General features: G+C 41.4%; 1 protein-coding gene across 6 annotated transcripts; it reads right to left on the minus strand.

The window, feature by feature from the left end:
* Positions 1–1,255: 1,255 nt before the first annotated feature.
* CMTM7 (CKLF like MARVEL transmembrane domain containing 7) lies at positions 1,256–23,676 on the minus strand. Of its 6 annotated transcripts, XM_031052456.1 has the most exons (9): positions 23,294–23,653; positions 22,927–23,029; positions 21,003–21,092; positions 19,888–19,973; positions 19,431–19,532; positions 6,321–6,494; positions 3,430–3,528; positions 2,345–2,426; positions 1,256–1,989 (listed from the first exon to the last, which is right to left on the minus strand). In XM_031052456.1, exons 1-9 carry the CDS (start codon positions 23,453–23,455, stop codon positions 1,976–1,978), a joined length of 912 nt encoding a protein of 303 aa, XP_030908316.1. In that variant the 5' UTR covers positions 23,456–23,653; the 3' UTR covers positions 1,256–1,975. The 6 variants fall into 6 exon arrangements, with proteins under 6 accessions (XP_030908316.1, XP_030908317.1, XP_030908318.1 ...); XM_031052457.2 differs by lacking the exon at positions 21,003–21,092 and having other exon boundaries at positions 23,294–23,649; XM_031052458.1 differs by lacking the exons at positions 21,003–21,092; positions 22,927–23,029; positions 23,294–23,653 and adding an exon at positions 20,784–20,910.
* Between the last annotated feature and the right edge of the window lie 439 nt (positions 23,677–24,115).

Here is a 24,115-nt window from a genome sequence, read left to right on the forward strand (position 1 = left end):
GGCAAGGAAGCCTGAACTATCACTGACTGCTGACAGCAGACTGCTAGCTCTCTTCTCTTAAGCCAGAACACATGCTCAATTCAGGTCAATTAGAAAAAAAGTAACTCTTTTCTTATCAAACACAAAATACATCATCTGAAGGGATGGGGCAGAAAATCAGGCCAAAGCTGGACATTTTAAAGGAATAAAAAACAGTCAATATGAAATCAATAACATAATAAAAGCCTGTTATGTGGTTTTCTTTGAATAATCCTCTATATTAATGTCAAAGCAGTTTATCTTGGAATGAATATATGTTTTCATCCACAAACAGCAAACTTCTGTGCTTTCAAATTGTTTCCTGCTCTGTGTTGCTGTAAATAGGGCACTTACTTATGAAAAGGAGCAGTAAGAAGAACCATAGCAACTATGCACTGTGAAGAGGGGGATCTCTACACTTCTAGGTTATCTACTCAGTTACTACTGAGTTACTTACTCAAACTTTTTGACACTTTACCAGTTGTCCAGTTTTGATTTTTTTTTGTCAAAGAGTAAAGAAAAAATCAAAGTAAAGATATATATATTAGGATGAGAGGAAAAAAAAATCAGGTGGCAACAAACAGCAATGAGGCACAAAAAGCATTTTCTGAGAGGACCATTAAATTGCACAGAATTTCCAACAAATTGGAAAATGCTGTGTAGGGCAAAAAATGCTTTTTTCTCTACAGACTGGACCTGGTAAATTGTATGAATCCTACTTTTTTTGCAGAAACCTGCTGCACCATCATGCAGTTGTCCTGTCAGAAGAGACCGACTTACAAGTTCTACTTCACAGCTATACATGAAAGCCAAAACACAATGGAGGAGGAGCCTGTGGTTCCCTTTTTCCTACAAAGAATTTCCAGATCACCAGAGATGGACTGTAGAAAGAGAGAAAGACAAAGGTGACAGGAAGGCATTATTTCAGCCTTGAAGTTACATAGAACTTCAAGGCAATACCAGGTTGGACCAAACTGTTCTACCTGTCCAGGCTCTGGGCAGTCTCCAAAAGCATGGATCACAGTAGAGGCAGAGGAAGGGACAAACCACGTGTAAGAGAGAGAAAGAAGCACATTGCTCCACTCACAATGGGCTTTTCATAAACACTGTTGGACTCCAAATAGAATAATTTATAGGAGATGTACAGATATTTTCTTCAGAACAGGTCTTTCAAATACCGATTTACAAATGAGTATTTGTGAAAACGAAAAAAAAAGATCCCACAAAACACTAAACACATATTCTTGGGTATGTATTTTTCTGTATTTTGCAGAGGGAAGTTTGTAAGAATAATCTTTGACTGTTAATAACCTGTAAAACTTCATGGAGAAAAAACCCGATTTCATCATGTCCTGCTGGGGTTAGGAGGGACTGTTCGCAGTGATGTATTCAAGTTCCAGTTCATAATTTCTGATGCTGGCTGATGTTAGAAAAAGCCCACAGTTTTCATAGAAAGAGGTAACAAAGACTTGGATCAGTTTATGCAGGCACAGATCAGTTTGTAACAGGTCCTTTGTTAAAACAAATCATCCTTGGAAGTTAAGAATCAGGTAGGAATTTGCAGGATTTCCCTTCTATAAACAGATGGAGGAAATCACAAGCATTTTTTCCATCCCTCTGAAAGGAGAACCAAATGACTCTCCAGATGAGTTTTAAATGATCTTATTACAAATAGCTGGAAGTGACCACAACCCAGCTTGTGAGACAGAAATTGTCTTTCTATGTAAAGCTCATGAAAAACAGGTTTCTCCATTATACACTTCTCTGAGGGGGAGGTGAAGCAGAGAGCAAAAAGACTTTGGTTCACAATATTCTTTTGCATAGGTATTCAGGTAGGTCTTTAAAAGCTAGTGGCTGTCCAGGCTAGTAACAAAATACCTATGCTCTTTCCTCAGTAGTGGCCGCTCCTCTTTGGTATCCTGTTTCATAAGGCAGACGTCTTACAGCAATGAAGAAGTCATACAGATGCACCTTTGAAAAGGAAGACAGTGTCACTTGTGTTGCCACAAACAAATTGATCTACTTGATTAAAGAACACACAGGAAACCTTTTGGTAGGGGGTGGGAGAGGGAGAAGAGGAAGCACTGATATATTCACCACTTGCTAGAAGCAAGTTATTTTGCCCTTGTAATTAGTTAGCCGCTGTCAGTAGTTGTGATAATATGTCTGTGTTGACAGAAAATATGGAATTATTACTTTGTGAGTAATTTTGAGTTACAAGCAACAGGATGTTAATAAAACCTTCCAGGTAGGCACAGCCCTATGTCAGAAAATATAAATACTCATTTTGGGAAGCATTCCTGCAGTTACAAAGTGTGATACTTACTGGTTGACTGCGTGATGCATGAAACCTTGTAGGAAGACCATATGCTTAAAACACAAAGGATGGTAGCTATGAACCCGAAAGTCTGGAGGAGAAAACAAACAAACCACAAATACATTAGATGACACATATTCCATGAATGTATGAACACTCCTCTATATCCAGCTACGTATTTTACAATGTTAACAGTCTCAAAAATGTGATTTTTTTACTCCATTCTGCCAATATAATAAAAATATAAGCATTTCTGTACTGTAATAAGCAGTTATGTCTTATCAAAAAAACAACAGAAAGAGAGATGGAGGATTTTATACAAGGGGGGAAAGAAAGCTGGACAGCAGCATAGTCTCTCCTTGTAGACTTCTCACTAGGGTTCTGCAATAAAGAAAAGAATTTTTCTCACACCTTTGAGTACAGTTCTTTTGCTGCCCCATTCAAACAAGTCTTTCCCTGCCACCTGCCAAGTAAACAAATCAGGTAAAACGAGTCTTCTAGTCTGTTTACATCATCAGGACTAAGTTTCTGAAAGCAATTCTTTATTCTAGAGGAGCTGTATTTCAGGTCCTGCTGCTGTGAAAATGCTGCTGTGAAAATACTGCTGCCCACACTCAGAAGTCATGCCTCTCTCTCCAAAGCCAACAGAGGCAGAGAGTATCTTTCAGTAAGTAGGCCCAGAACCCCAGTGGCTTTTAGCTCAGGAGAAATGATCTTGAACAAGGCTCTGTTCAGGAGCAGGTGTCAGAAGCTGAAGACTGGGGTGAAATCTTTTCAGTAACTTCTAGCTGCTGCAACAGCCATTTGTCAAAACTGAATTGTTTTAATTCTTTCCCTAAACATATTAGTTCCTATGAGTTAAAGCAGAGGGCCTTTGGTTTTACCTCTCTGACAGGACAAATACCCACTTTAGTGGTGAGTCTGGAGTCTCACAACAAAAAGTTTTTGTTGGCATTGCACTACAGAGCATTCACTGAAATTCACACCCAACCAAGACACAAGGAAGGCAAGTTTGTAAGAAAATTATATTACAAGTAATAGATTTCCGATGTCCTACTTAGTATATATGGCAACCAAAAAAGTGTCAGTCTTACCGCTCCAGCCACAAGTCCAGTCAAATTGTAACTCTTGGATGCTGCTACAATCGATGCAATGAGAAGCAGAATTGTACCAATTAGATAATGAAGAAACTCCTGTAAAGACAAGCACAGCCTGCATCAGAAGGAAAGCTGATTAGAAAAGCATTTTGATATGCCTCAGAATGAAAACAAGTTGGCAGAGGTTACTCAAACCCAGAGGACAAAACATCAGTCAAAAGAAGAAAAAGAAGGAAAAGGAGTGTGAGAGGGAGTGGAAAGAGACACATACCTTATGAATTGATTTCGTACCATACTGAATTTCTGTTCAAAAAAAGATCAATCTTAAGTATACTAATGTCACTGGAATAAGATCTACTTACCAGTATGGATGCAATCCTTTCAATTCAACGTGGTACATTACTGAGGGTGTATCAGCAAATACACACCTTGAGACAGTTCTGGAGGAAGGCAGAAGCCTTAATGGCATATTTCTCTTGCTTATATGAAAAGGAAATAAATAGCTACAGTGAAAATCATACGCTCCTACTTCTGTTAACCTTAGAAAGTGAGCAGTGGATATACTGCTGGATTTACCAGCAGCTTACATCAACCAAGACTGGAAGCAGAAGGGAAGCCATGAGGAGCACAGCTACACAGACACTCATAACCAAAACCCATGCTCCTATGTCTGAAAGGGTGGCTGCAGTAAAACATGATGCCATGGGCTTTCCTGAGAGACCACTGAGGCACCACGTGTAAGCTCCTCTCTAGTGTGACAAGTATCAGTCCAGGAGTCAATTTTACCTTGTTATAAAGCAAGAGTTATCTATGGATTTAGAATACGAATCCTCATAAAGCTTATGGAAACCAATATGGGTGTTCACAAACTGAACATGCGTTGTTTCTTTTGCATGGTGGGGTGAGCAGGAGTGCTTCCTTTATCTGCATTGCACTACCAGCATGAGCCAAACAAATGGCACGTATAAGGGAGAGGAGAGATTCTGTCCCTAAACAGATGAGAGAGAAAACAGTTCCAAAAGGAAATTGTCCAATGAAATCCCAGTCTGTCATACCATAGCACAATTTCCCTCTGCTCAGGTGTTTATAAAAAACTGAGGAAGATCTTTGCCATAAATTAGGCTCTGAGACTGCAACTTACTTTCCTCATTTGTGACTTTGTTTCAGGTAAGTAAGATCTTAACTCTTGCTTTTGCTAGAATAAATTATTTTTGTAAGGAGGCTTCTCCACCAGGTAGCAAGCAATTTAGGCATGCCATTGATTACTGAGAGACACCAAATAACACAGTGTACAGTGTACACAGGCCATTATTTTAGAGGAATCCAAGGGATGGGCAAAGGTGTAAAAGAACACTCAAAGGCAAAATTAGGTGGAGAACCAGCCCCTGGCATGACCGAGAGAGTGTCCCTCTGGAGAAATACTTCCCAGTTTTAAAAGCTGTCAGTGATGAACAACCTTTTGAGCAACTGCAACTTTAACTACTGCAGATAACACTCCTGACTGCAATGTGGAGACCCCGTCAGGAAACTCGGCCAAACACTAGCTGTAATTTCCTAGAGGCTCTGACAGGTCTTCCTATCCTGGTCTAAAGATATTTATATATGTGAGTGAAAGGGAGGTTGGTTGTAAAAGAAAAGCAGTGCTCAAGCATCACATTCCATAAAGCTATCTGAAGCTGAGTAGCCCAAAACTGCAGAGCCTCAAACTCACTAGTGACTTTGGAACATTTAGGAATGATTAAACACATAACAAGAAACAAAAGCAGCTTTTGCATAGCTCTGTTGCAGCAATGCACACATTAAATGCTGCATTCCAAAGCTGTCATTCATTGCTGATTTCAATCCCTGAATGTGTATTATCTCTAAATAAATAAGTACTTTCTAGAGACAGATAGTGGTGGTACACATGTAAGAAAATAAGAAGGGGTGCAAGTATAACCATATTCTTCAGCTAAAAAGAAAAAGAAAATTAATATTTCCCTCTGGGTAGCAGTGGATGGAAGGACAAACAGTTCTCTTAGATTTGCAAACAGCTTACACAGCTTCCATTAAACACCATGCAACCACTTCCTGGATTTCAAAACCCCTCTATATCTCTCCAGTTGGCTTTCCCCATTCTCTGTGGAACTGACATGTTATTATGCACATAAGGGAGACATGTTCTATGGGGTTATTAAAATCTGTTCTCCCACACTAGGATGCAGGACTCTTTTCTGTTAGCTGATCTGACCCAAAGCTACTGAGGAAGTTCAGGTCTCACATTTTCTGTGCTGCTTGTTAGTTCTCTGCTAAGATATGAGAGATGGATGTGCAGGGGAAATGCAGGAACAAGGTAGGAACAACCTGCAGGATATCCCAGAAATACCCAGGCTATGGAAATCAGGCTGAGGCTGCTATTGTTTTCTATTGCTTAGGTTACCTAAAACCATATCAAAAAGAGACACACTTGACTTAAATAGCACTCACAGACTTTATTTTGGGACAGGATGTAGTACATGAATTCTAATGCTATGATTTAGTTGACTCTACCAATCTCTTAGCTACTATAAATAATCTGAGCTAGGACCCATCGGCTGAAGGCTTGATAATCAGTAGCTTCTTTTCAATTGTCTCAGAATAACACTATTGCCTTTCCTGGAGTAAATCTATACTGGTATCTGTGTAAAGGAGGGCAGGATCAGATCCAAATCAGCTTAAAAAATGACAGTTGCAGCATGTACTCAACTGAATATTAATAACAAAAGCAACAAAAGGATTTGCATAAAAGACAGAAAAGAATTATGTGGAAGACAGCCTATCATTGTGTTATAGCATAAGGAAATGGACTAAGTAATCAAGCCATCAACCCCTAAGAGAGGCAAGGAACCCAGGTCATCTAAGTGGCTTACCGCAAGTGGCCAGCTAACGCAAGTGAGCTTCCTGTAGATTCTGAAGATATGGATAACGTAGAAGAACAAAATCATAACCAAGTCGCACATGGTCACAATCTGAAAGTAGCTGTACACGCTGTAATCTGTCCATGGAGAATTATTCACACTGATAAATCCAACCACCAGTGAGATCTGAAAGACAAAAGGCACATTAAAGATTTTTACAATGGTGCCTCAGAGGGCCATGAAGATGATTTTAAATGCAATAAAATGGCACTTAGAAAGAGAGGACAAATATCTAATGTAAATTGGAAGGTCCCAACAAAATGGAGGACAAAGTAAGGAGCTTGGTAATAATGTTTTAAAAATTGCTGTTAAAATGAGCTATAACAACCAGTAAGAGTGGGGAAAGAGCCAACTGCTAGAAGGAAAGCAGCAGTTTCGGCCTGAAGAATCCAACCTGAAGAAGTCTCAGAGAAGCAGCATTGAATGCCTGCAGTTGTACCAGTGGCTGAAGCATTTAAACCTTTCAGAAGGAAACCACTGAAAGCTATGAAAATGAAAGTGCCCATGACCACAGGCACCTTTACTGCCAGTTAGTGAGATTACTCACATGCAAATTCAGAGGACCTGGATGCAACTAAATTAACAGTTTTACCCTTCCTTTTCTACCACCTACCGAGAAGCAGAATAAGGAGACAATAAAGTAGTATGAAGGCAAATAACATAAACATTTAGAGGAACTGATTAATTCATCCCACCCCCCCAGTACAATAGCTATGAAGTTTTGATACTTTAGCACTGTCACAAAAAACATACAGCATTGTTGTGTATCTTCTTTCTGTTTCAGGCCTGCAAAGGACAGAAGCTATTTTATTTTACTTTTTAATCTAAAGCTACTTGTTTGTCTTACTGATCTTGCTGCTTCTCCAGCCTGGCTAGCCAGGGTGATAAAAATAAATCGACCCAGCATATACCCAAATATTTTCTTACTACAGACTCTGTCAGTGCTTTCAGCCACTGTAATATTTCGTTCATCCAAAGCCAGCCAGAACCAGTAATGATTCACATTTTAACTGTTTGACTAAGACATTAAAAAACTGTCTGAGGAAGCCAGCACATCAAGACTGCACCATCCTGTCCTGCACACTCATATTTCAAACTCCTAACTAACTACATCCATTATTGGAATGATTTCCTTAAGATTAAAAGAGAAAAAACCCAAATCCAACACCCAAACAACATATCCTAGATTTTCCCTGTTGTAATGTTAACAGAGTTTTACTTGCTCAATTCTATGTGGACAGGCCAAACATACACAACCTCAAGGGCAACTGAAAGCTCTATACACATGTAAAAATTTAGAAAGAAGAAATAAGAATATACAAGGTACCAAAGTAGTCAGTGAAGAATCTGCTCAGCTACTAAGAACAGGGTAGAAAGGTGGATCTGAACAAATGTGCTTTCTGTTTCAGATGTACTTTACAATTAATTCCGAAACCAGTTAGTAAAGAACATCCCTTCTTTGATCTTATATGTGCTTCAACACACAAGTAGGAAGAAATCACTGCATGGCAAGAGATAGTATGTCTTTCACAGATTTCCTTTCTTGGCATAAATTTCACAACATGAGATTGATGTGCTGTTTCTAAAAAGGGCTCTCTGAACAGAGGCACATAATGCTATTTCACAGGACCATATCAACAACTTCATATAAAGCTATACCATGTTTGCCACACTATATTGCCTGCATGGCTAGGAGGTACAGTCTGAGTTTAAAACTCACCTGTTGAAAAAGAAAGCTAACAAATGTAGGAAATATAGCAACATAGTATTATTTGTCCTTTAAAAGTGACAAATACCAAAGTTCCTTCACCAGATATTGGTTTATCATGATATACTAGGTGATGACTCTGGGATTTTTCCCCCTAGAATTCCCAGAATGCTCCCAGAGAACTTGAAAGATTAAATGATTAATATGTAACTGTCTGCGATACAGTTCAACATATATCTTAGAAGTCAGTTTGTAGCACACAGAGAGAGAGATAGGAGAGAAATGAATGGCAAATCACTAAAATTATCAAATATTATGAGTGTTCTTTATGTATCCATGCTCAGGGGAGCAGGTTAATACATCTTGAAAATAAAAACTAGAAGTGTAGAAAAATCAGGACACTGCCATTTCCATTTCAATACAGTATTTCACCAACTGAGAGCAGCAGCCATGTATCCCACAGCCAGCAAGCCAGTCAAACCAGAAGTACAGGTCAAGTGATGGTCAGTCTCATTAGAATATTTGAATGTGCTCCACAAAATATATCCAGGCTTCAGAACTGCATTACAAAAGGGGTGAAGGACACATTGCAGGACACTACTATCCATGTGTTTTCTCATTTCTGAAAAGCAAAACAAGCATCATTCATCTCCAGTGAGGGATTTTTTATTTAAATGAAGTATTTATTCTGTTTCACAGAAATCAGTTGGCCTAAACTAATCCACTTCTTCCCACTGGACCAGATATTTGAAGTGAGTCATGAATTGTGTTTAGGAATGCTGAAACTATGGCACAGTGAAGCCAATGTGAGCTAAAGGCAGTCAGCAATTGCCAGGAGGTACTCAAGACCTTACCAGATGAAACAGGCATGATAAAGGGAAGATGGTAAGAGCCTGAATTCTCTTCTCTATTTTGAGCTGGAGGCAAGGCAACCACATCCTCTGCAACATGCCTGTGGAAAATGTTGGCTCTTGAATAGCACTGACATAAGCTCTCAAGCCTAAACTCCATTCTGTTTTGTAGTGAGCACAGCTCTACCAAAAAACAAACATAGTTTACTCTTTTTTATCATCTACAAACTGCTGAGGGTGCAAGACCATCCACCATGTGCCAGTAAATATGGTAGAGCCTTGGTCAAGCCAGCAAGTTCAAAACAGCTCCAAGGAAGGGGCAAGCAGAAGTGCATGCCCACCAGTCAAGAGATTACAGATACAACTGTCCACACTAGTGCCCTGAGGGTAATGAAGGAACCATAACACAAAAAAAGACTTGTTTTGCTCTCTGTGTGCTCACAGGCCAGCTGGCACCACTAAGCATTTTCTGACCATGTGGTAGAAAGCCGTAGTTTGTCAGACAGCAGAACAATTTTATAACTCAGGAATCAATTTGTGCAAGTGCTTTGTATTATCTTTTTCTACTGTCCTGCTCTAATGGATGCAATAAATATATTTATTGCCAATACGTAATTCTTTTGTAGCATTTGGAGAGAGCTAAATGTTCCTCAGACACAGCTACCTGCACAAACATAAATCCAGCATGATCTCCAATATTGACAAGAACCTACTCTAAAGGAAAGCCTAATGCTCTGAGCATTACAGACACATTTCCACAGGCAAACACCGACACATCAAGGAAGTAATTGAATGTCACCAGCTCTTAAATTCTGACCCTTTTTGTAACCATCTTACTGTTTGAACTTCAGTGAATCATGGATTTTGCTGTTTCAGCTCCCCCATTTGCCAAATGACAACTAATAAAGATTTCACATGCATTGTGTAATTTTTTTTCACTTCAAAACACTTCAGATATGTAAAATAAGGCAAAGATGTTGAGCACCGCTAACAAGTATCTAGGTCAAGGTGACTGTTTTCCTTCATAATGTGAACTAACACAGCAGGAAAAGGTTAGTCTTTGAGGGCTGCTTTTTCATTGATTTGTTGCCATTACACTACACAAAACAAACAAGGACCCTGGCTCACTGTAAAAATGGGAATTTATTTCCTAATAACTGTCATTTATTTACAATAGGCTTTGTTATCATGTGCCACAAACCCCTCACAATGCACAAGATATTGCAATAATCTTTAATGCTAAGGATGCTTTACAATTCACGCTCTTGACCATTCTTGACTGTTCTGTACCACACATTATCACTCGCCCATATTCAACAGTTCTTTCACATCTCCATTAATGACTGTGAAGTAAGGGTGACCATTTCCCACTGTGCCTGTATAACATCCCATACAGTAGGGATGTACTGGGTGTAGTTGGGATAGACTAAATTGCCTTCACAGCTGCTCGCATGTCACTGTGCTTTGCATTTGTGGTTAAAACAGTGTTGATAACACATCAATCTTCTGGCTGCTGCTGAGAGGCGCTTGCACAGCACCAAGGCTTTTTTTCTCCTCCCTCCCTCATCTCAAAAGCAAGTAGTCTTGCAAGAGGGTGAGAAGCTGGGAAGGGACACAACCACGGTAGCAGTCTCCAACTGACCAAAGGGATATTCCAGACTATTTGATGTCATGCTCACTGACAAAAGCTCAAGAAAAATTTGTCTTCCCAAGTGATCATGACACATGCTGAGGTCCTGCTTTCCATGAAGTGGAAACACTTGCCTCCCACTGGGGAGAAGTGAATGAATTCCTCTTTTTGCCTTACTGTCATGTGCAGCTTTAGATTTCCTCACAAAACTGTCATTATCTCAATCCATGGGTCTTTTTTGCCTTCCTTCTATTTTCTCACCATCCTTCAGGAGAAGGGAGTGAGTGAGAGGCTCAGTGTGTTTGGCTGTTGACTGGGGTTAACCCACTGCGGGTAGCTCATTCCTTGCCTGGGACTTCTAGTTGCTGCAGTAGTACAAAGGACAATATTAGAAATCTTCATTGCACAAAGGAACTGAAGATAGTGTTTGCAAATCCCACTACCATATACTGAACTGACAGGCTGAAACTGCTGCCTGTTTGTGTAACTATTAACTATGGGTAATAATTTTCTTTTTCTGTATAGAAATAGAGATGTGAAATGCCAACTAAACAGCATGGAGGAAAGATGATGTCGATAAGAAGCAAAATAGCTTCAAGGTGCCCAGTTCCAGAGAAACACTATAACTCTTACCTCAAAGATTCACCATCATACTGTGACACACACATCAGCATGTATAATCTACCCAGGGCTACATTATCTTTTTATTGAATTATTTTATCATGCCATGTAAAACCACATTCTTGCTTTTCTCAGGGTATTTTTTCTTTCTTGACTGCACTCCCCTCTGCTACACTCCGATAAGAAGCTGTATTGTGACTTTTTGTCTCCAGTGTCTCCTTTGTGCTCTTTATTCGCCTTTCCTCTTCTTTCCCTATATTACAGTCGATATTCTTCTGCTTTGTATCTTTCATTCTCTTCCATCCAGATTTCCCTCTACACATGTGAATGCATGTAATTCTACCATTAATTCATTGAATGTTTCCTAGCTTTCTTTTCCATTGCCTTGCATCCAGACATTTGCTGCAATTAGCTAACTAAAAATTAGCACCATTCAGAGGAAAAAGACCAGGGGACATGGTTCAGCACATCACTAGACCTGTACAGACACTGCAGGCAGCAGCTCTGGTTTACCAGTCTCCACTTGGTAGTAGGCAATACATGAGAGTGCTTTTCCTTTCCTTTTTTGTTTCCATAGATGCTGTAAAACAGTATTAATAAGGGAGCTTCTCCATTGCACTTGCTGAAGCACCGATGAACCTTTGTACTGCTTTAACTTCCCTCTTCCTGAATCTGAAAGGAGGAGGGTCATGAAATTGATGAAAAAATGCTCAATTTCTATTCTTAAAACTTACACAAGTGCAAGCAATAGTACACAAACTGTCTGCAGATTTGGAGCAAAGCACTGACTCTCATCCAGTTCTACCACAGCCTTTAAAAAAACCCCACAGTATAATAACAGCTAAATACTTTTTCTATTTCAATGAAATAAAAGTCAAAGTTTCCAGTTTGTGATACCAGCCAAGATAGTAAGTAGAATTTTCCACTTGCTTTTCCTAAGCAAGCCTATCAGGGTAACCATGCCCTGGAGAAATGTCACTGGCTGCAGCTGTACATGTCTGAATATTACACCTCAACACAGTGAAGCAACACCCATCCATTATTAAGTACATATTTCTGGACAGAATAGAACTTTTTTGTTTAACAGCTTCCCAAAACAGAAAGATGAGCGAAGCGCAGACCAAGGTTACAATTGTAGTTCATGCAAGACTGGTTCGGCTAATTAAAGCAACAGCATTGACTGCTGCTGCAATTGAGATTTCCTTCTTCCAGGGTGGCATTGGAAAAGTCAGCTATAACAGCCAAACCCCTTTTAGAAAAAAAAAAAAGATAAAAACCCCAGCCCATTTAAAACTTCACTAATGACAGGTTGAATCAGCTGCCTCCGAGGGCATGGCTCTGTGAAGCAGTCAGATTTTGGTTGCACAGGAATCTCTCAGCCCCTGTGTCTCAGCAAATTTCCTTCTTGTCTGGCTGCTCAATTAAAATACGGAGGCTGCCAGGCCTCTGATTGGTGACTTCTCTTGTACATCACTGTCCACAAGGCATTGAAGATTAAAATGGTGGGAGGGTGACAAAAGGCAAAAATAATCTTATTCAGACCCTCTATGACTCCAATAAGAAGACAATTCTAAGTACAAGCAAGTGGTATTCTTTATCTATTAGTAAGAAATTATATGTCTGCTCAGGCACAGTCCTCAGTCAGAGGTAGAAATGTATGTGGGGTAATCACAGAGCCAGCAGATGAATGACATTATTGAAGAGCCTCTGTTACAGGGTGTTAGCATGGTCATTAAAAAGGCAATTCTTTGTACTTATTAGATACAGTTAAGTTCTGCCTACCTACACAGTGTATGTGATATTTCAGTCCCACCACTATCATCTTAACTAGCGTGCTACCTCAGTCTCACAGCTGCCTGAAAGGTGCGCTGAAAGGCAGCATACAATCCTCTGTGTCATTTACTGAAAGCAAAGAATTTAGTCACATGGCAAAGAGTACACTACATTCTCATCAGTTAGTGAATTAATTAAAAAAAAACATTTAAATCAACTTAAATTTAAAACATTTCGACTGTAAAAGCATTATCAGTTTTTCCTATCTACATAAAAGATGCAACACTCAAAATACTGCAGCAATTTAAGTGATACTTGAGTAATATTGCACAAGTGCCATAGCCATGACACAAACAATTCCCAAAACACATGAAAATCATTGCAAAACAATATTAATGGCATAGCTGACTATTAGTATGTCTGGAAAGGACAGGAACGGAATTCTAAATGCAGCAAATGCCCTAGCAGGGTTTTAACTCTGGCAAACACAGCTGCTTTCTGATTTGGAGGCATGTGGCCAGCAGGTCAAGGGAGGTGGTCCTCCCCCTCTACTTGACCCTGGTGAGGCCACATCTGGAGTGCTGTGTCCAGTTCTGGGTTCCTCAGTACAAGGAAGACAGGGAGCTACTGGAGATGATCCAGTGAAGGGCAACAAAGACGATGAGGGGTCTGAAGCATTTCCTTTATGAAGAGAGATTGCAGGAGCTGGGCCTGCTTAGTCTTGAGAAGAGCAGACTGGGATCTCATTAATGTACATACGTATTTAAAGGGTGTGTGACAGAAGGATGGTGCCAGGCTCTTTTCACTGGTGCCCAGTGACAGGACAAGAAGCAATGGCCATAAACTAACACATGGGAAGTTTCACCTCAACATGAGGAGTAACTTCTTTGCACTGAGGGTGCAGAGCCCTGGAACAGGCTGCCCAGGGGAGTTGTGGAGTCTCCCTCTCTGGAGACATTCAACTGGAACACATTCTTGTGTAAACTGGTGTGGGTGGACCTGTCTTGGCAGGGGCAGTTGAACCAGATGCTCTCCAGGGGTCCCTTCCAACCCCAGTGATTCTGTAACTCAAATAGAGGCCTATGTCCTTCTAAACACCTGCAGTGACTGGAGGTGCTCCTCTAGATAAACCCAGGAGACCCCTGCACTTTGCAAGCACGTTCAGAAATTCAGAAATGGCATGATAAGCTGTAATTGTTAACTTCCCTCCCCTGCAAGGCAGGTCTTTCAACATCTAGATCCTCTTGGAGAGCCATGTTAACAGTTCTTTCGCTCTGGTAAACCCAAAGGTCATGCCGAATGACAGAAGACACTCCATAGTGTGAGTAGGTTTGTGTAAACAGAGAAAGACTGCCTCAAGCACACAACATGCTTGAGGCAAGAAAAAGACCAAGAGGAGAAGAGAACCAATGGCCAACAAAAGTGGGTTTTGGAGAACATAAAAATTAAGAGGTCTTAACTGCCTAAGGAATGGCAAAATAACAGTGGCTTTTGATGGCAGAAAGGAATACAATAATGATGTACAGGAATATACATGCTCATGAAAGTACAAAGACACCTAAGGTATGTAAACATTGCTTGAGAACTTTGTTCTTCAAGGTTGCTACTGCAAAAGCGGCAATAGAGCTCACCAGCCCTGGGTCTGGAGAGGGAGCCCTCCTTGGGACAGGTAGATGGCCACCTCACCAACCGTACTTCCTTTAAGTTAGGTTGGAAGAAGAGCTTGTAGGAGCAAGGCACCTCTAAAACCACTACTCTGAACAGTTCTGATACATTGTTTGGGTTGTCAATATTGTTTGCCCTTCAAACAGTCAGAAAAGTCCCATATTATCAGTAATATACAATATAGAAAGAGCTTAATCCCTAATGGCAAACTATAGAGCTCTTGTACATAAAGTTCATGGTTGTCTAAATATGAATTTACCAACCATGCATGGCAATGCCACCTACAGAGAAGGAGCTCATATTGGCTGCCCAGCCAAGCCTGGCTCAGACTGGCTGACTGCTTGAGCCCAGGGTAAACAGTGCTTATTATTAACAAATACCCACCAACTTTGCACAGCAAGCTGCAAAGTTTGCCCCTTGACATGGATATCCAATACATATCTAACATATACATATCTACATATCTAACAGTATACAGGTACTTAAAACTCGAATACGAACATATAACACAAACCAGCGCCCCATGGAAATGATCATTCCAGTAACCTATCGATCTAGATGCACAAGTAATTAAAAGCATATGCAATCTCAACTGCCTGAAAATTGTTACAGATAAGGAATACCTCATAAACCTCCCAGTGCCTACGGCTACTAACCCTCAGCAGGCAATCTGTTCATCACTTGCCCTTACAGATGCTGCTCACAACACAACCTGTTCTCACTGTCTGAGGCGTTTATTGCTTGACTGATTTAAATCTACAGTTAACACCTGCCATAGCTCTACATGCCCCAGAGAACACCGCACTAACATTTGGCAGTCACAGACGGTAGTTGAAAAGTTCATATCTGTCATCTCCAGCAAAGGCTTTGCTAGCCATGGCAAGGAAGCCTTGAGGAAGATCTCCTGGAATTGAAGGAGGACCTGTTTATATCGCTGAAGACCATGTTGGTAGCTGTGCTGGCATATCATAATGATTATCAGGTAAAAAACAAGTGTGAGCTCCTGAAAATGCTAACATCATGACAATTTCCATAACAACAGGTATCATAAACTGGCTGCTGGATCAGACTGGACCTTAGCACACAAAAGAATGACCTTTTCTAAGTGCAAATACCTGATGCTTGGTAACATGCCAGAGAAGTGAAGGGCGATGAATGAAGGGGGAAAATGAGAACAGCTAAGATTCCCCAGTGGCACTGTTGCAGCTGACAGCTTTCAGTGTCTGCCCGGAGACTGACAGGGCTCTTGAACGCACTGGAACAGCACTCCTTTATGTACTAGGAAGCTTGACTCAAGCAATCTACAAAAGGCTCAATTAGCCAGCAGGTGACAAGCAGCAACTGGGGACAGTGTTTTTCCCAAATGGATAAGGGAGCTCTTGAAGCGGTCTTTCCAGTGTGATTACAGACTTACAGGGGAAGTATGCTAAGTTGTTCTGTAGTCCTGCGGCTGCTGGTGGCTGTCTCAGGCTAAGAGTACAATTCCCTCCCAGCAGCCAGTACTTCTTTCTTGAACTCACTAATGGCTTTTTTTTAATAAAAAACTACAAACCACAAAAACCATTTTAAGACAATTCCCCCTTGAAGCAGCTTCTTGATCTTGTCATCATCACACTTCCATTTTCCTTATGTGAAGCTGTTATCAGGAGAGGAAGGCATAAGTGCTGCAGCTGCTGCTATTGTTGCAAGAAGAGCATTGGCATTGAAAGCTGCAGTCACCTAGTTTTGACCAGTCAGACACATCTTTACTCACTAATACATTTGTCATACTAGAGCATCACAGTTCTGGGAGTTGTTTCAGTCATGATGATCCCTTAAGAATCCAAGTTATGCAAAAGAGAGGAAGCTCACAAGTGGGAGAAAAGAAATCACAGCAGGTTTAGAGTTTGATTTCTGTGTACAGCGAGTAGAAATTTCTGGCTGCAGTATACTTTACATCTCACCACAAAATAGGAGGACAAGGCCACAGCGCACATGACATGACAATGGCACAAAGGAGACAACCCAGCCACAGTACTGAGTGAATACTTCACATGGACTCCCCAGTGAAGGGAATGGAGGAAACACTTACTCGTAGTAAGCAAACACTGGTTTTGGGGGACAATACCACAGTAATACAGAGCATTACTTAACAGAGCCTCATGGTCAGGTATACTTCCCTCAGTGATGTATCACCACGGCTTTACAGGGTCATGATGAGACACAGCAAATTATTCCAGCACCTACACTTCTGGAGCCCAGTGAAGGTTCCTTGGCAAGATGCTCTTTAACACGTACAGGCTTTGAGCAGATGGAGACCACATTAGGCATGAATGAATCCCCTGGTTTCTGTTTCTCCGTGGCAGGAGAGTTTCAAAGGGACACCATCTCCAAAGAGAGTGAAGACAGGGAATATCCTGCACTTGCCCGTCTTAAAGGGAAGTCACACAGCAGTAAGAATCATGCTTTTCACCACATCTTATTGTCCATGGACACTGTGTACACTTGATTAAGATTTTAAGTGGCATTTGCAAATTTAATTTCCTGTAAAATGAATGTGTCAGGAAACCACTGCCAATACTTCACTTGGCTCTGTCAAGCATGCCAAACACATCTCAGGTGATGTGGTAAATTTCTAGGCTTCATTTCAGAAAATGTATTTGCTAACCCTGGTTAGTAACCTCCTCCATATAACCACCTCTGAACAAAGAGCACTACATGCACTTAGGTTGCTAATGAATGAAAGTATTGCAACAAATTCTAATGGATGCGTCAAATGAGAAAGGAAAGGTAGTTACAACTCCATGCTTTTAGGAAGCCTCTTTTAGCATATAAATAAAGCCTTCACTGACACATTCAGAACAGATTCTTTGGTGTTTAACAATGAATGTAATTGTCTTTTCACAAAATGTACTGGAGCTGATTTTTTTTTAGTATTCTAGAGCAGTTTCAATGTCATAAAAATTACTAGTTTCTTTTTTTGCTGAAAGAGATAGAAATTAAAACAGATGGTACAAAACCTTCCCTTGCCCAAGAGAAAAAGGACTATATTCTCAGCTTGTGATTTGGAGCACATGGAACCACTTCAGTCTTATGTACTTCCTGCCTTTATGTGCCAGACACTTGCTCTTGCTGACAGTAGTCTCTATGGCTGCACTGTTCTCTAAAAACTCTTATGGAAAAAGAAAGCTGAAGGGGAGCTGAAGTAAAACTACATCAGTTCCCTGGTTTGGTTTACTGTGTAACTTTGTGAACAGCTGCATCAGTGCAGCTCAGAATGGCTGCATGGAGGCAAGACAGAAAGGGAAAATCCATTAAACTGATCAAGTTTTGCTTGTGGAGTTTTGTCTCACCAAATAAAACTGTGTCAACCTACCACCAAGTGCTCCTCGGTTAACACACAAAGAACACAGTCTGCTTCCAGCTCTTAAGCAATTACCTGGGCAGAAACTGTAAAATGGCCACCCAGAGCATGGAAAAAACACAACTGCCCAAGCCAGCCTGTTCGTGTGATCTCAGCATGGAAGTAACAGGACTTCCCAGACTTGTTGGTTTTAATTACCACTCTTGGACATTCCTTACTCGAGTGCTCCTTGCTACTCTCAAGACACTAAAGACTTAGATAATTTTTTCTCTCTTTGCTCAGCACGTCACACAAGGTCCTTTTACTGCAGCTTCTAGTAGAATAACAAAAATAATTGGCAGCTACAACATACAGCTCTTTCACTTGAAAATAACTTCACTGCTGAAAAACATGTCCCATTTCTTATTGCTTTGCCAGTAGTCCATCACATAGTTGCAGACTGAAGACACCTGCACATTCTTGGGGTGGTTTTTGGCAATTATTGTTTACTTGGGAAATATAAAATGCCTTCTGCATACCTCAAAATAAGATTTTTTGTATAATATGTCATGACAACACTGATAGTTCTTATGACATTATTTTTCATGTGTTCTGCTATCAGCCAGATGAAAAGTCAAGCATAACACAGAATGGTTTTGAATCTAAGCTTTGTAGGTCAGCATCCAGCAATTTTCACCACACTTGCTACTTTGGCCATTATTTTCCTTAGGAAGAACTAAAGACAGAGTGATAGTAGGGGAAAGTTGAGAGTGGAGTCTGCACAGCACCCAGAGACAGGCTTACAGTTTCAGTACCTCTCAATATCACCAGAATTCTCTCTTCTGCCTGAGCAGCATTATTACTACACAGGCAAAATCATGCATTACTGATGTGCTGCTGCAAAGTATGAGACATTTTACTTCAATTACCTCCACAGACAGAAAGGTTTTTCAGGCTCAAGATCAAGTTAGAGGATCTGAGTAGTTCTCAAATCATTCCAAGCACCATCTGCTTTTGTGAATTTTCTTTTCTTGTACCAATGGTTTTGATTAGTTATTGTTTTCTTCCACTAACACATTTTGCTTTCTTTCCATATTTTACCTTCCTCTGAATACAGCTCTCCAGCAAATTTGTTTGTTGTCATCCAACACCTCATCCAATCCAGAAATTGACTGTGGCTCCAGCAAAACTAACTACTAGCATTTTCTAGTTTTCAGTTTTAGATGTCTTAATATTCTCTTGAATACTAATATTCACCTGTATGTCAGTATGCAAATAATAAGAGAGAGGTTTCAGCACACTTCAAAGTTACTCAGAATTACAGACTGTCTAGTTGACCATTCACTTGTGAAATATGTAATGGCTTTTGTCAAGACATGCTTAGGAAATTACATAGATACTCAGCAGAAAAGCTTTAACTATTACCTTAGGATTTTTAACAAGTTCTAATGATGCTGTTAAGTCAATTTTTATTGAGTTTATCCTTTATTACCTTGAAATTGTTTGTGTATTTTTCTTCTTCAGCCTTGAGAAGATAATTTTGATTTTCTTCTTTTTTGTCTGGTGAATCTGCTCTTTCCTTGTTCATTCTGAGCTGAAAAAATCAGCACTGGTTTTAGCTTCAGCCACCCTGCGTTCCGAGGCTGTGTTTACTGTGCCAGAACTATTGTCTGCTCAGTAACAACAGTGTCACTGTGGGAACAATCACCTTCATTCTGAACAGTGGTCCAAGTTAGCTTGGCCCAACCTGAAGGAGGTGAAAGAAAGGCAAAAAAGTCCAAGAACAGTTTCAGAAGCCCACAAGCATGTGCTGTGCTGGCTCTGCTTCTACATTTGAGCTCTCAACACTTCTGTCTTTTCAGTCTGTCAAATCTCTGCATCGAACCCTCTAGACAGGTGATACAATCACAGCTATTCCTACCAGCCAGATTTCTAAGATGGGGGGATACCTCTATAGGCTCCAGTGTCAAACATGGGCTGTACCGAAAGCAGGACCTAGTCCAGTACAGTGTCTGTGGCATCCTCCAGACTTCAGCTGTAAAAATGCAAAAGGTATGTAAGGGCTTCACAAGAAATTCTGCTGATCAGACTTCCTTCAACCTATGAACACTGCCCCTCAAGCCACCCTGGTGACAATACACATGCAAATTCATACTGCTGTCTCTAAGTGTACATGATGCCCCAAAAGGCTACAAGGAACCCATCTACTGCGAACTTGCCAAGGTAAGTAATATATGTTCCTAGAAAGTCTTACAATAAAATTAACCAGCAGTAGCATGGACACAGAGCAGACAAAGAAAAATAAGGGGGGGGGAGAGGAGATGAAGAAAATAAAAGTGGGGAGAAGAAAATAAAGAAAGACAAGACAAAAGCTACATTAGTCACCATCAAGCTAAACCAGGTGAAGTGGGTTAGATGTTGAAGATACTTCACAACTTCCTGTTAAAACCAGTTTTAACTCCTGTTAAAACCAGAGTTTGAAAATGGAGCCCCTAATAACATTAGTAATACAGCTTTCAAACTGTCTTACTACCATGTAAAATACAGAAGTTACAGAACTATGCTTTCTCCTCCATTTTATCTCAAAATATTTACAGACCACTCCAAAGCATTAGAAACCCAGGCACTCAGTGCATAAAGTATATGTTTGCAAGGTTAAAGAAATTATAAAAAAAAAACCAACAAAACCCAACCAACCAACCAAAAAACCAGGAATTAGTGCAGGCTTACAGACAAGAAACATGTTTTACTTCCTAATTTCATTCTATGCCAGACCCCACAGAACCCAGGATTTGAAGAGAAAGCATTGGTAACATTTGGATATTAGCAAAAATTCAGTAATCACCAGATCACTGCACCATCTCTTCATCTTGTCCAGGATTGCTGAATTTCAGTCCTTATGTTATGATCTTTTGCACAGAACAACAGCTGCATCTTCCATTTCCTTTGTGTGATTTCCATAACATATTGTTGTCATCTATTAGAATTATTTACACATACAATGGAAATACACATATACATATGGAAATGTACACATACATAAGGGAAATACCCATACACATACCATGATTTTTTTTAGCTTGCAAGCACTGCCAACAGCCCTTGATATTACAGTAAATGATGAAATGTTTCTTCCTTGTTCTCTCACATCTTTCTTCTTGGTCAAAGAGATTGAGGAAGAAAGAGAAAACAGAAGTAGTGATGCTCCCTTTTCAAAACCATGGCCATTCGGAGGCCCAGTATGCAGTTTAATGTGATGTCCCTCTAACCCAAAAGATTTTACTGCTGTCCCCTGCCAGCATAATGGTTCTCCTTCTTAACAAGATTGCAGTGCCACCAGCCACATTAACACTAGTGCAGGAATGTTTATAGGTTTAGCATGAAGAGTTCTTTTCAAAGAAAGATACGGCAAACACTTCTTACTAGAAGAATTGAATGCTAATACAAATGGACCCATGGATACAGTGGAAATACTGTCTGAGAAGAGATAAAGGAGAGATATGAAAATATTTATCTCTACATATTTTACTGGGTGCAGGAGTTAATCTAGAACTAAACTATCCTGATTACTTCTACCCACTGCAGCACAAACATTTAGTTTTCTTAGGAAATTATTTGAGAAAAGGACATTATTGTGATACCATATTAAAAGAAGTTAATTTGCCAAAAGTTCCTTAGATACCTGAGGTAATTCCTAATGCTGTTATTTACATGCAAGCTGGAAAGCAGAAAAATGTAGGAAGGTGAAGCTGAAAGAGTCCTAAGGAGAAATAATTTACATTATTTTAACTCCTATTAAAATTACCACAGAAAGCTGCTAGCTTAAATTCTGATTAATTTTATATTGAACAGCATTGATAAAATATTACTTTATGTAAAGTATGCGAAGCATTACACAAAATTACAGATTTACGTACAGTACAGATATTTATAAACACACACTCTATATGTGCACCAAAACCTGAAATTTCAGCACAATTATGCATGCCTGTGCTAGCTGTGTCACAGGTCATAGCTGTAGTGACACCACAGCAGGGTGGAGAGCAGAGAGGACTAGGCATTTCTAGCCCATGAAAGGAACTGGTCTTTCCACAGTGGTGAAAGAAAAAGGTAAATAGACTTATACCTCATCAGCAAAGCACAAGTCTAAACTTTTAGGACTATGTGTTCATTTGCAATGTAGACACGTGATTAAAATAATGTAGTTTGTCTCCTAAAAAGATTCTCCAGCCTCATTTCTAAGGGCAGGTGATGGCTGTTAATAAACTGGAAGCAACTGGGTGGCTTTTAAAGAGAAACTTTATCTGATATTATCCCACAGTATCCTAGAAGAATTATTCCTAACTTCTAATGTCAGTTTAGGAGTCTGTATGCTAATAAGTTACACAAGTTAAAAAAAAATGACTGGAAAAATAAAGGCAGATGGGAAAAATGAGTTTTGGAAAATAACTCCAGCATAAAATGTCATCAAAGTACAAGTTTTTGCAGAATGAGAACGTATGTGAGGAGGTATCACTACACATTGTCTTACATGCTCTTTCCTAGCCATTATTGTAATTAAGCTGACCACTCTGTAGACAATTCTGTGCCATGGAAATGAGGAAGAGCTTACCCATCTCTTAATCCTCTTTGTATTTGGATGCAGCAAAATCTCCTGCATTGAGTTAAGGCATCAGCTTGAGTCCTGGCAGTCCTCTACTATCCATTTCTTTGGAATTTCTGCTTTTCAGCTATACATCTCCCACACTATTCCCTATCTGGGGTCTCTGATAGACAGGGCATGGAGCCAGCTGGACTAGTGGTGCCCACCTCAGCCTAACACCTCAGCCATGATGCCCACCCTTACCAGACCAGTGCAGGCGCTGGCATTAGCACTTGGCCTCACTTCCCTTCTAAAAGCTCACCCATGATAGGGAATGAGGTGTTCCACTGGAGCACGATGCGCCTTCGCACATTATTATTAATGGCAAAAAGTTGTTAATACTCACCATTGCCACCAGCTACCATTATCAAGACAATACCACTTGGTGCTTCGAAAAACTGGCGTCGCTCTGGGCTCACATGAGTTTGTCTGAATACAAGGGCGTGTTGCTGCATTGGGAAGACGCAAAGGCGGCTTCTGACAGACCATAACGCTTCGTTTTGCCAGAGGAACCTGGATTTCCCTCCTTTCCGCGAGCAGCGAGAGGCAAAACCACCGCGGCCAACGCAGCAACGAACGGCGACCCCGGCTCCCCCCGACGGGCATCCCCACAAGGAACGCCCAGCGCGGAACAGCGTGACGCCCGCGCACGCCGAGGGTCCCAACTGCCCAAACGGTCCCAACGGCCGTTCCCCGCCCGGCTCGTCCCTTACCATCTGGGCCACCTTCAGTATGCCGGCGCAGGAGCGGAAATAGGCGCCGTCCATGAGCTCCGCGTCCGAGCCCGCTGAGGAAGAGGCGGCGGTGGAGCCCGGCGGGGCAGCGGGCCCCGCGCTGCTCACCCCGGTTCGGATCACTCGCGCCCCGTGAGACATCGCTCCTTCCCGCGCTCCCCTCGCCGCTGCCCGGCCCGGGACAGGGACACTGGACAGGACGGGCTGGCAAGGGGCGGGCAGCGGGGCTGGAGGGGGCCGGGCGGAGCGCAGCACCTCCCCGCGCTCCCCGCCCGGCGCTGCCGCGGGGCAGGGGCCACGGGGCGGGAGGGAGAAGGGAGGCAGCGGGGGTTCCCTCGGGGGGACGCCGCCGCAGCCGTAGAGGCGGTGCCCCGGGAGCAGCCTGGCAGCTGGGAGCAAGAGCCCCGCTCGGGCGGCGAGGGGCGGCCCCGGCACTCCCCACCCTGCCCCGTTCCGGGTCGTCCCTGTTTGCAGCTGGGTGACGTGAAAACAGAGGCCGGAGGGAACGTTTGCAAGCAGGGAGAAGGACGGGTATATGTACATCGTGTGGGTGAGGCAGGGGAGCTCCGCAGCGAACCAGCCACCACAGCAGCTTTACTCGAACGGCGAAAGACCCCGTCGGCCTGTCAAAGTTTGTCGGCGATGTTGTCGGAGGGGAGTTGCTCCGGTGCTTCACTGTGGAGGTACAGCTGCAAACGGCCTCTGCGTTTATTCTCACCAACAAAAAAAAGTCTCAAACCATCTGTTTCATGGTCTCGTAAAGAACCCCAAAACATTAGCATTAAATGGGCAGCAATAGGC

The sequence above is a fragment of the Melopsittacus undulatus genome, chromosome 1 (genome assembly GCF_012275295.1).
Source record: "Melopsittacus undulatus isolate bMelUnd1 chromosome 1, bMelUnd1.mat.Z, whole genome shotgun sequence".
Lineage (NCBI taxonomy): Eukaryota > Metazoa > Chordata > Aves > Psittaciformes > Psittaculidae > Melopsittacus > Melopsittacus undulatus.